This window comes from Suillus bovinus (assembly GCF_016758785.1).
Source record: "Suillus bovinus strain UH-Sbo-P2 chromosome Unknown EDB93scaffold_105, whole genome shotgun sequence".
Classification (NCBI taxonomy): domain Eukaryota; kingdom Fungi; phylum Basidiomycota; class Agaricomycetes; order Boletales; family Suillaceae; genus Suillus; species Suillus bovinus.
The window spans coordinates 20099-33794 of NW_024542161.1; the positions used below are offsets into that span (position 1 = coordinate 20099).

The 13696-nt window shown below is 48.6% G+C and overlaps 4 protein-coding genes across 4 annotated transcripts; 2 read left to right on the forward strand and 2 right to left on the reverse strand.

Moving 5' to 3' along the window:
• The first annotated feature begins 2146 nt into the window (after positions 1 to 2146).
• EDB93DRAFT_81904 (uncharacterized protein) lies at positions 2147 to 3313 on the forward strand. The gene is made up of 3 exons (XM_041457586.1): positions 2147 to 2676; positions 2741 to 2894; positions 2960 to 3313. The coding sequence occupies exons 1-3, from the start codon at positions 2309 to 2311 to the stop codon at positions 3263 to 3265; spliced, it is 828 nt and encodes a 275-aa protein (XP_041302073.1). The 5' UTR covers positions 2147 to 2308; the 3' UTR covers positions 3266 to 3313.
• A 2806-nt stretch (positions 3314 to 6119) lies between these two features.
• EDB93DRAFT_1263548 (uncharacterized protein) lies at positions 6120 to 9644 on the forward strand (the record flags this gene model as incomplete). Its single annotated transcript, XM_041454207.1, has 10 exons — positions 6120 to 6218; positions 6272 to 6787; positions 6878 to 7352; positions 7530 to 7750; positions 7856 to 7954; positions 8020 to 8298; positions 8349 to 8696; positions 8788 to 9099; positions 9180 to 9344; positions 9417 to 9644. Coding segments are annotated over 10 exons (2742 nt in total), but the record flags the coding sequence as incomplete, so codon positions are not given.
• A 335-nt stretch (positions 9645 to 9979) lies between these two features.
• EDB93DRAFT_81411 (uncharacterized protein) lies at positions 9980 to 11385 on the reverse strand. The gene is made up of 3 exons (XM_041457569.1): positions 10649 to 11385; positions 10144 to 10546; positions 9980 to 10091 (listed from the first exon to the last, which is right to left on the reverse strand). The coding sequence occupies exons 1-2, from the start codon at positions 11163 to 11165 to the stop codon at positions 10152 to 10154; spliced, it is 912 nt and encodes a 303-aa protein (XP_041302075.1). The 5' UTR covers positions 11166 to 11385; the 3' UTR covers positions 9980 to 10091; positions 10144 to 10151.
• Positions 11290 to 13623, reverse strand: EDB93DRAFT_81645 (kinase-like domain-containing protein). Its single transcript, XM_041457577.1, has 9 exons — positions 13293 to 13623; positions 13179 to 13241; positions 12940 to 13125; positions 12841 to 12871; positions 12470 to 12777; positions 12078 to 12420; positions 11966 to 12027; positions 11749 to 11924; positions 11290 to 11702 (listed from the first exon to the last, which is right to left on the reverse strand). The coding sequence occupies exons 1-9, from the start codon at positions 13515 to 13517 to the stop codon at positions 11414 to 11416; spliced, it is 1683 nt and encodes a 560-aa protein (XP_041302076.1). The 5' UTR covers positions 13518 to 13623; the 3' UTR covers positions 11290 to 11413.
• Positions 13624 to 13696: the final 73 nt, after the last annotated feature.

Here is a 13696-nt window from a genome sequence, read left to right on the forward strand (position 1 = left end):
TCACTAGTGAGATGTGATACTCGTATTGATGAACACCGGCGGTTCTTGACCATCCTCATCGAGAGATGCCCACGGGAGGTGAGGGGTAATCCATCTTATCATACGCTGCTCAGTCAACCAGCATCTCAGCCCAATAATTTGACTTGTTGACTCACAGGTGAGATTCGACGTTCAGTTCGGATCTTTTGACGTTTTTCGACCAAGCAGTGAATTCAGATTCTTCTGAACAGTCTTTGGGTCGATGTTCGTCAGACTCGGGGTCGATACCTGCACGGAGGAGAAGTGGCCCGAATTCGTTGGAGTAGATGGTAGTCATGGTACTTACTTGAGGCAAAAAGTTGCCGGCTTTGTCGTATGCGGCGCTAATAAGGCAAGCACCTGTGCAGTTGTTGGCCGCTGCATGTTCTACTTATTACACACTTCCACAGGATTGCGCATTTGGAAGCCAACCAAAATATCGGAACCCTGTTCATCGCCTCATCATTCAGTACTCAGTGCTCCAGCTCCTAGCCTTCGTCAATATACTAAGCATGATCGAGTGGAATATCTGATCAAGATCTAAGGTTTGGCGTGAGGCCTTAAGGGCTCGTCATTTTGAAATTGAAGCGGCTTTCACGAGCCGTGATATCAGCTCCCTGCCCGATGCGAATTGATTATATCCGTGTGCAACTCACAATAACCGAGCATAGTTTACTGTACCTCAAGAGGAATGGTCAGCCAGCGAACATTACAAAGGGATATACAACCCATTGTATCGTCATCGGTATCGATGCCTTGTGACTCTCCGCTCTTGGCAGTACTCTTAAGGGATTGCGCACCAAGCAAAAAGAGGAGGCAGCCATGCCCAGAACAAGACTTCTGCCGTCGCCAAGCATTGAACCCACCAAACTCCGGGAGTATAAGAGGTAAGCTAGATGCGACCTGATAGAGCTCGCTGTGAGTTGTATGTGTAGGCAAAAGCAAACAGTACTGGTAGTAAGCGAAGCTAGGAGATATTGATTTGTAGGACGCACGAAATATAGATCGTCCGCATGAACCGCTGACGCGAGTTGTCGGATGGATGGCACCCTGCTAATTAGCTCCCTCCTTTACGGTTACGCAGCATGCCATCGCTGCTGATGAAGCGAACACTCCGAGTCAGGGAAGAATAAACAACATGCCCCTGCGTGACTATCCTTTTGAAATGAGCGCTCACCGAGACTAGGTTAAATATGGCACATCGAGCACCTCATCAAGCAATACAAAGTCCGAGTTGATAGTACCCAGCAGAAGGAAGATAGTGATTCCTGTTCTCGTTACGAAATTTGTCATAAAGGAGTTGGAGTTGAGTTGTATAAGAACGCACCTGTATATACCACGGATGTTGTTCAAGTTCGGTGCCTTTCGCAACTTTGAAAGTCAGAACGATGGACAAGAGACTGCAGATCGACGCTCGTTCTATTTGAGAAAAAAAAATACGAACAGTAATCAATGGTTATATGGTCATTCTCGGTGTTCCTTGGGACAGTCACTAGGGTCGAGCCGCGCCGTTCCCTTCAAGTTGGAACACTGGAGGGCTCGGCGGTCTCAATGCAGTGAAATTTGAATTTGATTCAGACCGCATGACCTCTAGTACTGGACCTCGTTGGAGGAACGACTAGTATTGTGACCAGTAAGTGTCGCCAATCTTTCAGACTGAAATGGACCGTACATCAATTGCAACTCCGCTCAAACACAGCCCACCGAAGCCCCAGCGCCCAGGCTACTTCAGGTTAGCCCTAGACTTTGCCTCGGAGTCTACGTGAAATAGCCCCAGAGTGGCCAGATCCTGACTTTCATCAGATTGCTTCTCAGAACAAATGCGTGACCAGCAACCGGCCGACACTGTAAAGGTTTCAATCAACTTCAACTTGAATCAACCATTCATGTGAGTTGTCCGCGTCGGCTCCGTGATGACAATCGTGATAGGGCTTTTCAACCAATCTTCACAGGACATAATACTCGGAAGAGAGTCGTTCTTAGCGACCATGTGATCGGGTCACTGCTAATACTAGTACATGTCGGGTTCATACACAAGCCGGTTCCAAAATTTTTATATTGAAGATTTCATTGACGTACGTAGTAATCGATCCGGGGATCACCTAACCATTATATGACCAACCCAGGGTCTATTCGTATTCAATGGCGCATTTAAGGTTAGTAATACTTACATGCATGTAACGTTTCTATGATGGGCCCGATAAGTAGTTCATTGCGGCAAGGTGGAGTTGTACTACAGTCCAGTGGGCATCACTGCGATCTACGTCCAGAAGCATAGGATAGGCCGCACATGACGACGGCACCTTCCGCCCCCAATCTCGCCATCTTCCGCAGTTATGCGTCCAAACCTAATCCAACGACTCTACCACCATCGATCCTACTCTCTCACTCAGACACATGTCTGACAGTCTTCGATGCGTTCCCCAAATCCATCTTTCACTTTTTGGTCATACCCCGAATCCAGCCGCCATTGAGTGCACGCCATCTCACAGACTTGCGTTCTTTGCTTCGATGCGAGAAAAGCGCCGCGAAGGAGGTGCTTATGAACTTGAACGAGGAAGCGAATAACGTGAAGAAAATGATTGAGGAAGAGATGATGAAATTGTATAAGTTTAAGTGGGAGATTTGGGTGGGGTTTCACCCAATTTCGAGCATGGAGTAAGTGTTTGTTTATCGCATCTTATTGTTCGATCGAGTTCATCCCATCATGGCATCGTTTCAGACACCTCCATTTGCATGTACTTTCTGCGGACCTGTGTTCTCCGAAGATGAAGATGAAGAAGCACTACAACTCGTTTCATCCTAGCCTGGGGTTCTTTCTGCATTTGAAAGATGTTCTTTCGTGGTTCGATGCTGAGCCTTCGTATTATCGAAGGGTACGTGCGCAGCAAAGGATGTCTTATTCCGCACTAATGACAGAACTTCGGGGTTTGTTTGGTAGATGATCAAGCTTGATGCCAGCCAATATGAGTCGCTATTGAAGGATAGCGGCCTTTATTGCTGGAAGTGCGACCGTGCCCTGGAGAGCATGCCCAGGTTGAAGGCACATCTACAAGAGGATTTCGATACGCTGACGACGAGAGAGAAGGCGAAGCTGGAAAGGAAAAGGAAACGTACTGATGTACCCGCTTCATCCACGCAAGCATTGGCGACCGATGATGAGCGACCCGAGAAGGTTGTTCGTTTGACGCCTAGCCAAGGTGATGGCTCCAGCGATTCAACTGTAGGTGGCGACCTACAATCGTAAATAGGTCATCGGTTCAGTCTTTCCTGCGGCTACATCATAATGACATTCTTAGTTTGATGGTGCATTCGCTGAAGCTAAATGAAGATGCTCGACCAACTATACCATCGCAAACCGCCAGTAGTTCGATGCATCATTAAAAGGTCTATATACATCCATCTCGGCGAGGAAATGGAACTCGGGGACTACTTGAAGTCTTGTATCAAGTGGAATGTGGACGGAATCGTGGACACCCGGGTTTCCCTGCCATTCTTCGGCATCCTTGGCGTCATCGATACCGTCACCATTCCATCGCTTATTCGCTGTCAGTAGATCAGAGATAGCGCGGATGATATCTGGAGCTTAACTTACCAATGGCTCGCCACCAAAACCAAGTGCCTCATCCAATCTGCCAGCAGGAACAAATAACTAAAGCGCTTGTGCTAGGCTTTTCTCAGATCCCTTGAAATGATTGAGTTTTAGTCAGTGCTTCCACAGGTTGTGATTTGGCTCACTGCGCTATCAGCTGCTAATGATCGACCATCACTGTTCGTGGAATCAAAATCTAGCTCTTTTACTAAACCACTCCTGTGGAGCCCACATAACAATATGTTTCGTAGACTTTTGATATTCCTGTGATTGCTTCTGAAGGTTGCTGTTGTGGGACGGCTCCGTGAAGTCATACAAGGAGTTCTGTGAGGAGGCACTGCGATTGCCTCGGGTTGGGGGAGAGAGTTGCAATACGCGTTCGCTCACGCACTATAGCATGTGGAAGGTTTCGCGTATTGGCCTCCATGTATAAGACATCCAGATCCCCTTGAAAGACACGCTAATCTCTGCCTCTATTATTCTGGTGACTAGTGAGGTGCGCTTTACTGACAAAGCATTTGATACACACTGATCGCAACATAATTGTTGTAGAGGCGCAAATCCTGTATTAGGATCAAGGAGAGCAGCGAGGACCTGCGAGGTCATCTTTTAATTGATATATAACTCCTTCAGTACCGGGCATCCTGAAGTTTTTGCCAAGTAACTAAGTAAGTGTCTTGCTGTTACCCGAACGCGACGTTGAATGCCACCAAGCACACATACACAAACTACAACATGCAACCACTGCGGTCACGGTGGAGCACCCCAAGATCCACACATTAATGTCACTCTCGTTCAAGTTCTCCCGTTCAACTTGACGCCATTAAAACAGGCGTACATCCATTGGCTGCCAGTGGAACTCCTACAACAAGTCTTCTTGCTTATTATTAATGACACGCCAGGCTGTCCCAGTGTCTTTTCATCACGACTCCACACCATTTTGCTCAATGTTGCCAGCCCTCCCCTAGTATTCATTAGAGTGTGCCGCTTTTGGCGAATCGTTGCACATTCAACACCAGGAGTCTAGTCGCGCATCCAGGTCGTGCTTTCTGAAAATTATAAACCCCTAGACCATCTATTCCACATCTCTTCCAGTGCTTGCTTGCTCGCTCTGGTAGTCCGCTCCTCACCCTTTACAATAACGACGAACGCCGCCACCACGGCAGGCGTCCTTGGTTCTTCAAGTTACCTGTGGCACACTCTCAGCTTCTCGATATCTTCATTTCTGAGAGCCAGCGTGGGGAAACTGTGGCTATGTCCACCGTAAAAGACTGGAATTCTGACTTCAACTGAGTGCAATGAGTTGCAGCTCAGGAGATTCAATACGCCAAAGCTTTCCCGCCTACACATCAATGATTACCTTTATACGTCCCGACCGCCCTACCAGTCTATATACCCTTACTTGCCAAAAGTTTTGACGAATCCATCTGCTTATTACAATTGCTATGTGCTTCACTTATCGCCAGTTTCCCTCATCTGGAGGCCATCGTGTATGATGACATTATAGCTTACAGTCGGTTCCTGCCCATATAAGTGATTCGGCGATCGGCGACCCTTCCCCTCCTCTGGTTCGGATGGCCGTCGGCAAGAGTTTATCAAGATGTTCACTGTACTTCTTCTTCCAGAGGTGCTGGTGGTAGATTTGACGCACCGCTGAGTAACGTTTATTACACCATTGCTCTCAGTTGTGGGAGAGGTTACTTTTTGTGGGTAAGTGCCCTGCTATCTCGCCCCATGCACTTTATCATGTGAATCTTGCAGTATCGGAATTCGCGACGACTGGGGAAACTGAAGCTACTATGTATACATACGCATGGAGTAATGAATCGGATGCGAACAGGTCGTGAACCTCGGATTACACGACTACGTCTAAAGAATTACTATTACTCACTACAGATTTCGGTCCTTCGTCTTGATTTCTTCCTGGATCTTTGCGGCGAAGTGGTTACCTAGTATGCGGGTGTAATAATATTGTGACTTGTCTGGAGGGGAGTCTCAGGTACAGTCAAAGTTGGAGCCTTATTTTCAGCATGATAACGGTGAGTCGCATGATATCTTTTTGAATATGGGGTTCGGATGGTTCGCTAACATTAGTGACTGACACGGCGTAGGTGGCGCTTTCGCAGTTGTTGACGTATATGGCCGACTTCTCTAATGTGCTTGTATCAGGGTGCAAATTAAATTAGAGTTGGAGAACACACTCAAGTGGAGCTGGAATGACATCATGTGAGAGAACTTCGGTTACGTTACGTCTACCTCTTCCTCAAGTACTTAGTCCAGTAGAACAACCATGAAAACTAAAATATTTCACTTAGGTGACGACCTCGGGAACGACGACGGTGACCGTAACCGACTCGGACGACGGTGAATCGAACGATAGTCTTTTTGCAATTCCGTGGAGTCACATTTGAAAAATCACTAAACAATCATAGACGGTACGCACGCATCTTCTTAAATGTCTTCGCCATCGCCTCACACGATGCCAGTTAGTATCATGTCACCAACCCCTGGTACTCGTACTCCCCGTCGCGTGCAATGGGCAAGCACAGATCACGTCCACGAACCGGAACCAGTCAATCCACACGCACTAGACGAGATGGCTCAAGACGTGAGTACCCTCTGATTTATTTTCAACCTTGCTTACATCAATTTTTCGCCTAGCCAAACGCGTTTGAAACGCTCAAAGACGCACTTGAGCGCCACCGTTCATCCCACACAAACTCCCCATCCACTCAAGTCATTCCCCCTACCATAGACGTACATACCTATCCCCCAAGCACACCTTCATCCCTGCCTACATCCCCTACCTCATGTACACCGTTTATCCCACGCCGCACACACGCCCTCCCAGGCGAAGTCTTCATCGACCCCCTAGAAAGCGCTGGTCTCCCCCTCTCTTCAAGGCAACCAAGCGGAGGCTCTGAAATCCCAGCAGACGGCCATGTCGAACACCTCACTGCGCGCGAAGCAGCAGGTGTCGTCAGGGCGCACACGAAACGATGGAATATCCTTGGTCATCGTCACCGCTCAAAATCACGATCACGAGTCTCAGTCGTAGAACAAGACTCCGAAAAAGAGAATCGTGATACAAACGTCGAAGCCAAAGAGGAGAAACAACATCCAACTCCGCAACAACCTTCCAAGAAATCATGGTGGCATTTCCACACTCCCCCTTCAGTCGCTCCTACCCCTCACCATCCCCCACCATATGCACAATCACACGATCCTTATGATCCTGAATCTCACCCTCCGGCACATGCTTCCCAGCCGAAACTAGGCTCTGGCGTGTTGAGTGCGTTGTTGGCGCTCTATGGCAACGAAAACGACGAGCACGATCCCTCACATAGCGAAGACGAATCAGACCTCTCCAATCCCGATCGTCCGTGGGTCTCCCACTCCTCCGAGCCCAAGTCCAAACACAAAAAATCTCCCTACCAAACTCTAAACCAAACACTCCACTCCGCTTCAAGCAGCACCGCCTCCCTCATCACCTCCCTCAAACCCAAAGACAAAGGCCCCTCAAGTATGGCCGCGCTCATTACGGGTGCGGGGACGTTGAGCGGTGCTGCTGCGCCTATGCAGTTGGAGTTAGCGCCTGACTTGAAGATGAAGAAGGGGTACGGGCTTGTTAGGTATCGGTTCGAAGATGGCTTGGAGGATGAGGGGGCTAAGGAAAGGAATGTGGAAGGAAGCGGAAGACAACGAACATCAGCACCTCCACGTCTCAGCCTCCGTCTTCCCCGTCGTTCGAAGAGCACCGATACCGATTTTACGAGGGGAGTCGGTGGGCGCGTCGAAGAGGTCCACGAGGGTGAGGGTGAAGTTACTTCCAAAGCTGCTATCCAATCTCAAGACGAGTCCAAAATGGACCTCGAGGATGAAGTGATAGATGTCGAGGAGGAAGACGAAGATTCACCAGATACACTTGCTCCTCCAACGACCGCGACTACTTCTAGGTCTACTCCTACTTCTACCCCCTCCGAATCAACTCCACCAACCCTCCCCCTCCCTTCTACCAAGAAACCAAAGTCGAAACGCTGGAAAGGGGTCCTGAAGGAACTCCCACTTCCACACCACTTGCCCACTGGGCATTTAAAGGGGTTTTCGTTGAGTATACCCGGGACGCCTTTAAGGCATCCTGTCAGTGCAAGTGGGGCTTCTACCCCTGGGACGAGTAGTGCTGTTGGTACGCCCGATGAAAAGAGAAGGGAAGATGGTGGTGGTTGGGATTATTTCGGTACAAAGTGGATAGACGAGCAGAAGGAGAGGGATAGAAAGGAGAGAAAGGAGAAGGAGAAAAAGGAGAAAGCGAGGAGGCGGAAGAGGAAAAGAGCAGAGGTTTATGTGCGTTTCTTTTCTCCCTTCATCATTGACTTCTCTACCTCAACTCATTCACTCTCACCCCACAGATAACCCGACACGTAGCAGCCATCCTCCAACGGCAAGAATTCATCCTCAAATTAACCCGTGCAATGATGATGTTCGGGGGTCCCTCGCACAGACTCGTCGCGCAGATCCAAAGCACAGCACGTGTCCTCGAGCTCGAGATGAGCTGTATGTACCTCCCTGACGTCATGTGGATCAGCTTCGAAGACAATGCGACGGGGACAAGTAATGTCAAGTTTATCAGGCAGGGGAGTGCGTTAGATGTGGGGAAGCTGGGGGAGGCACATGGGTTGTATTGGGATGTATGTATCTCTTTTCCATTCGAATGATAAATGAACTAATCTCACCACAGGTCATCCACGACACCATCTCTGTATCCTCGGCCAGCGCCGCCCTTGACACCCTGATGCGCAGAAAGCCGACATATTCCTTCCCCCAACTCGTATTCTTAGGTGGGATGTGCAGCAGCAGCATCTGCAGCGTGAGCTTCAACGGCAGCTTCATCGATTCCCTCATCTCCTTCCCCCTCGGCTCAGTCCTTGTCGCCATTCAGCTCCTCAGCGTCCGCAATGAGTTGTATGGGAACGTTTTTGAAATAACGGTTGCTACGCTTCTGAGCTTTGTGAGCGCTGCGCTTGCTAGTACGAGGAGAGTTTGTTATGAGGCTGTTGCTAGTAGCAGTGTGGTTTTGATTTTACCTGTGAGTTAATTTTATGTTTCCCTTCCTTTACCCGGTTCCCTTTCTATCCATCTCCTCTTTGCATTGCATCCCATCGCTAACTAAACTCCAGGGCTTCATAGTCCTAAACGGTTCCCTCGAACTCTCCTCCCGCTCCCTAGTAGCAGGCTCCGTCCGTCTCTGCTATGCCCTCGTGTACAGCCTCTTCCTCGGCTTCGGGCTCGCCATCGGAGCTGAGCTCTACCAAACAATGCTCGGAAAACCTCTGCTGGGAGGCGTAGATTACATGTGTGTTGCAAGCCATGATCCCAAAGGCGGGTGGTGGCAGCGCACCCCGAGTTTGTGGTGGGCGTTCCTAAGTGTGCCGTGTTACAGTCTGTTTTTGAGTTTGAGGTTTGGGGCTGTTGTTGGGAGGAGGGAGTTGGTGAGTTTTTGGTTTTGATCCTATCGAACACCTTACATTCGTCAAACTTTTTTCGAGCTAATACTGATTCCGACACCTAGTTCCTCCTAGTCGCCATCTCGTGCATCGGATGGGTGACGAACCACTTTGTGGGCACCAAGTTCCCAAACCAGAGTGATATATCAGCCGCTGTTGGGGCGTTTGCTGTGGGACTGGTGTCGAATCTTTATGGGAGGGTTTTCGCGGGGAATGCATTTGTCGTTATGGTGCGTTCTGTTCTTCTCGTATTTCTTGCATCAAGTGATTGATCATCGCACAACCCAAACACGCGTACTCAGATCACAGGCATACTCTTCCAACTCCCGTCAGGCCTGGGAAACGGCGGACTATTCAGCTTTGTCGTCGATCAAACCTCAGGGTCGAGTACCTCCTACCTAAGCGGGTTCAACACGGCGCTCCAGTTGATCAGCACGAGTATCGGATTGACTGTGGGTCTTGGAATCAGTTTGGTACTCGTTCATCCTGTCCAAAGTAGGAGGAGGGCCGCGGGGGTGTTTAGTTTGTAGGTGTGCGAGTGAGGACGTTGATTTTGGTGTTGGTATGCGTTCCTGCTCCCCGCGTTGCTGCTTTCGTTCACTTGTTTGTATCGTTTATGCTCACGCTGAACTTGCATATCGCATTTAATCTCAATATAGACCCGATAAATAGATCTCGATGCCCATCCATGCTTCCCCAATTTACCGCTCAATTTCTTTAGATTTATATGCTCGTCCATTTACTAGCACGGACTTGGTCGTCGTCTATGTCTTCATTTTCATTGTCATTTCGGCCATTAATCCATGTTTGGGTACAATGCGAGCTGGAAAGGGGTGAACATCGACATCATGATGCTGTTGTTTCTCCTTGCGGATCCGAGCACTGACAGAATTCAGGGCGATGATGAGAGGACAGTTACACTTGGAATTTCAACAAAGCAACATTTCGTGTACTAGTGTGCGATGCTGCTGGATTATCTGTTGAATGTGAGCCTTTCACCACGGATTTAGTGTGGACATTCTTGCGCACCTTTAAAATTACGCCAGGCGAGGATCAAATATGGTCTTCAAGCTATCCGAATGTATAATGTGGCCAAAGAGTACATCCAGAGATGGCTTGAAACGCAGGATATCAACACTTTGAGGGGAGAGCGCTGAATGTACAAATTCGGACACGAAGCGCCCCCAATTTACGACGGCATCGCCACGGAGAACTGATGGATGCTGATTGAATGTAAGTTTCTTGACGCGCAAGCATGATAAATTAATCTTGTAGAGGTACTCCTCGGGGACGATGGGGTTATCGTCTTGAATGGGCGGATTGATCAACTGAGACACTGGCAGCTCTTCTACAGATGATGTTCTACCGATCGTTGATAGTAGCTCTCTGGTAGACAGGTCTTGCAAATTCTCGTTATGGCGCACAGATTCAACTGTGTGACGTGGCAGATGGTAAGTCACCGACGAAACGAAGCTCGTCTATCACAGCTATAATGCCACGAACCACGAGTCGGAAAAGACAGGTGTATGCTCACTTTCATAGAGGGCGTACATTTGACAGACACTCTGCGCTTGGGCTAGTAGTGTACTAGTAGAGTCGGAATCAATGAAGACATGAACATGAAATGTTCGCGGATGTGGCACATCTAATGATATATCTTCAGTTACTCTGTCGACGACTGCAGAGACTTCAAGGTCCCATTGTTGATCCTCAGAAGACATAAAAGGGGATAGCAACCCAACACCGAGTGTCGATCTAAACCGTTTGGCAGGACCAAGTTCTTCCATGTGAGCGACATTCCACACATCCTTATCAAATCTGGGGAATTGAGATCTGGTATGCAGGTAAATGGAGGCGCGATAGCCCAAACACACTATAATGTCTGCGACTGTTGCCAACTGCTGGTCGCAACATTTGCGCTGATTCGCCCGACCGTGACATTTTCGAGTGAATTGGACGTATGATATATTAGGATTATGGTGTGTGACAGGAAGAGGACCTTTTTTGAGTTTCAGTGAATTCGCTTGAAGCTCGAATGCGATGCTGAACATTGGATGAGATGAGGGTTACATTCTAAGATAGGGGAACTTAAGCTGCTGTGACATCCCTGGCCTCCCATCTCTGGCGATTCTTCGTAACCAAGCTCTATCTTGCACGAAGTATTTATTTAATCCTACTTGGAAGGCCATGATGTGGTTGCCAAGGCTCTCTTCGAGCTGTGGCGTTGCAGCCTTTTTGTAAAGTATGGCCCTGCCTCACATAGAACAGCCAACAGCTGGAAGTACAACCACCATCTGTGTTAGGATAGCATGGATAGCAAGCACGTAGCAGTATTCTGGACGGCAGCCTCCGATTGCGAATTATCCCATGCTCTCATCATTGCCATCCATTTCTCAAACCATTCCCAGAATGCACCTGACAACTTCCCTCTGTTCGCATGCAGTTCCTTCCAAAGATCGTCCAAAAAGTCCTGAAGTTTGGAGACGATCATCATGAAAGCGGTTCGAGGTACTCGTTGTTTCCGTCTCTCGTCAAATAACAATTGTTCGACTGTCGAACGGAGAGTACCCAGGGACCTTTCTATCGCGCTGCCAAGCGTTAGACGATTACCGTTTCGCAGGAATGAGCACACACCTCGGGTTGGTTGTTTGCAACACTCGTAATGCATCGCTGATCATCTTGACATCTTCGACCAGAACATTATACACGTGACTAACTACCGCATGTTCTGTTTCCTTCGAATCCCACCGAGGGACAACATGACTTGTGTCGAAAATGTCGTTTAAAATGACAGATACAGCAGCCTGAGTCTGTGGATGAGATACGGCAGTATGTATTGCTTTTCGCATACCTCAGCAGCCTTCGCAGGATTCCGCGAGCGACGTAAACCGACTGCCAAACTCGCCTGTATATCTGGAAAAAGGTCAACCTTAACTACGATGACAGTAGTCGAGCATACTAGCCTGGAGGTAACATATCGCCCGGAGAGAAGTCTCTGCGGCTCAAAACTAACCGAGGCTTAGTGGCGTCTGTCTTGCTCGACCTCGAGTGCATTTCTACTGTAGTCAAGGATATAGCCCTGAAAGGAACGTAGAGAGCGAGATTGACGTCTATAAACTCGAGAGCTTCGCTCGTCGTCCTGCGATTTTCGGGGATTTCTGACCAACATCCTTGGATGAACTGCCACTGCTCCCGAGTGATGGATCTGTCCGAATCAGAGGGTGATGCTGGGGCGACTCCCAGAAGCAACTCGACGAGCACATTACCGTCCTTCAGGGTGGAATATGGTAGAGAGCCCGAAAGGACCTGCATAATTCATCGACAAGGCGCGTAGTTTCTGTAGAGACGGACTCACGAAGTAAATGATACTGCCCAGCGAATAACGATCACCGGATATACTTGGCAGGGGCACTTCTCCGCGACTGGACTTTTTGAAAAGTTCGGGGGCAGCAAACCGTATGGCGCCAGATGTTGACAGGCGAAAGTATGACATGCCTAGAATTTCTGGAACTAGCACACTCAGACCGGCGTCCGCTAGACTGGCTCTGCCAAGGGCATCTACCAGTACCTTATTCTTCACACATATGTTAGATCGATTTGCGAATTCAACGGGAATCATCCATACACCAGAAAGATTTCCATGAACAATGCCATGAGAGTGCACTGCGGAGAGGGAAGCATAGCTCAAGCTCATGTCAAATATTGAACGGAAATGACTGAACGCACAATAATGAAGTCCCGAGACGATATTCTCGAGCTATTATTTGGCAGGGATAGCCAGGAAGCCTCAGTTAAATGGTAATGCAACGAAAACCCGACACAAACAAGTTTGAATTTATCTTGAACGGTCAAAGTTGCATGCTTGCATGATAAATAAGTCGAGAGAGTTCCGTTTTCTTTCCAAGGATGGACTATCGATACTATTGGGCTGAAGTCCATGACAATGCCATATAAAGGAAGTATATTTTCGTGTTCGAGCTTCGCCCAGGCATGAATTTGCTGCGACCATCTCTGTCATATCATGGTTTATATTAAGACTTCTGAGAATAAGCATCGATACGTGCTTTGTGCGTTTTGGCGAGGTCACCCTGGCTTGTGCTCTCGATCCGGAACGTCTTCACTGCAACCTGTACCAGCTATATCAGTCTCAAAACACCTCCGCGTGGGCTAAAACGAACCTTAGTAGAGCCGGTATCCTTGAACCATGTACATTTCCAAATATCTGTGATACCTCCTGATGTTGTGGGAGCGCTTGTATCTGCGACGACACCGCCTGATAAGTCCGCCACAACATGTCTCTCATTGCTAGCCGAAATAGAATATCTATGACGCCGTACGTCGCTGAAAGACGAAGAAGCAAGCAGAGGAGCTACCGGTGGAGCATAAAATACGAGGCTACTCATGCTGTTGGTTTGGAGCGGAGCTGTCCTGCCTCCAGCACTTTAAAAGGACATGCACGAGCCCCAAGCCCTCGTTCATGAGGCGATGCGTGAGCGCCAATACATGGACATGTGAAATTGTGTTGGGCATGAGATGACAGACACCAACTTGATGCCTCAGTGTCAGCCAACATCCATACATG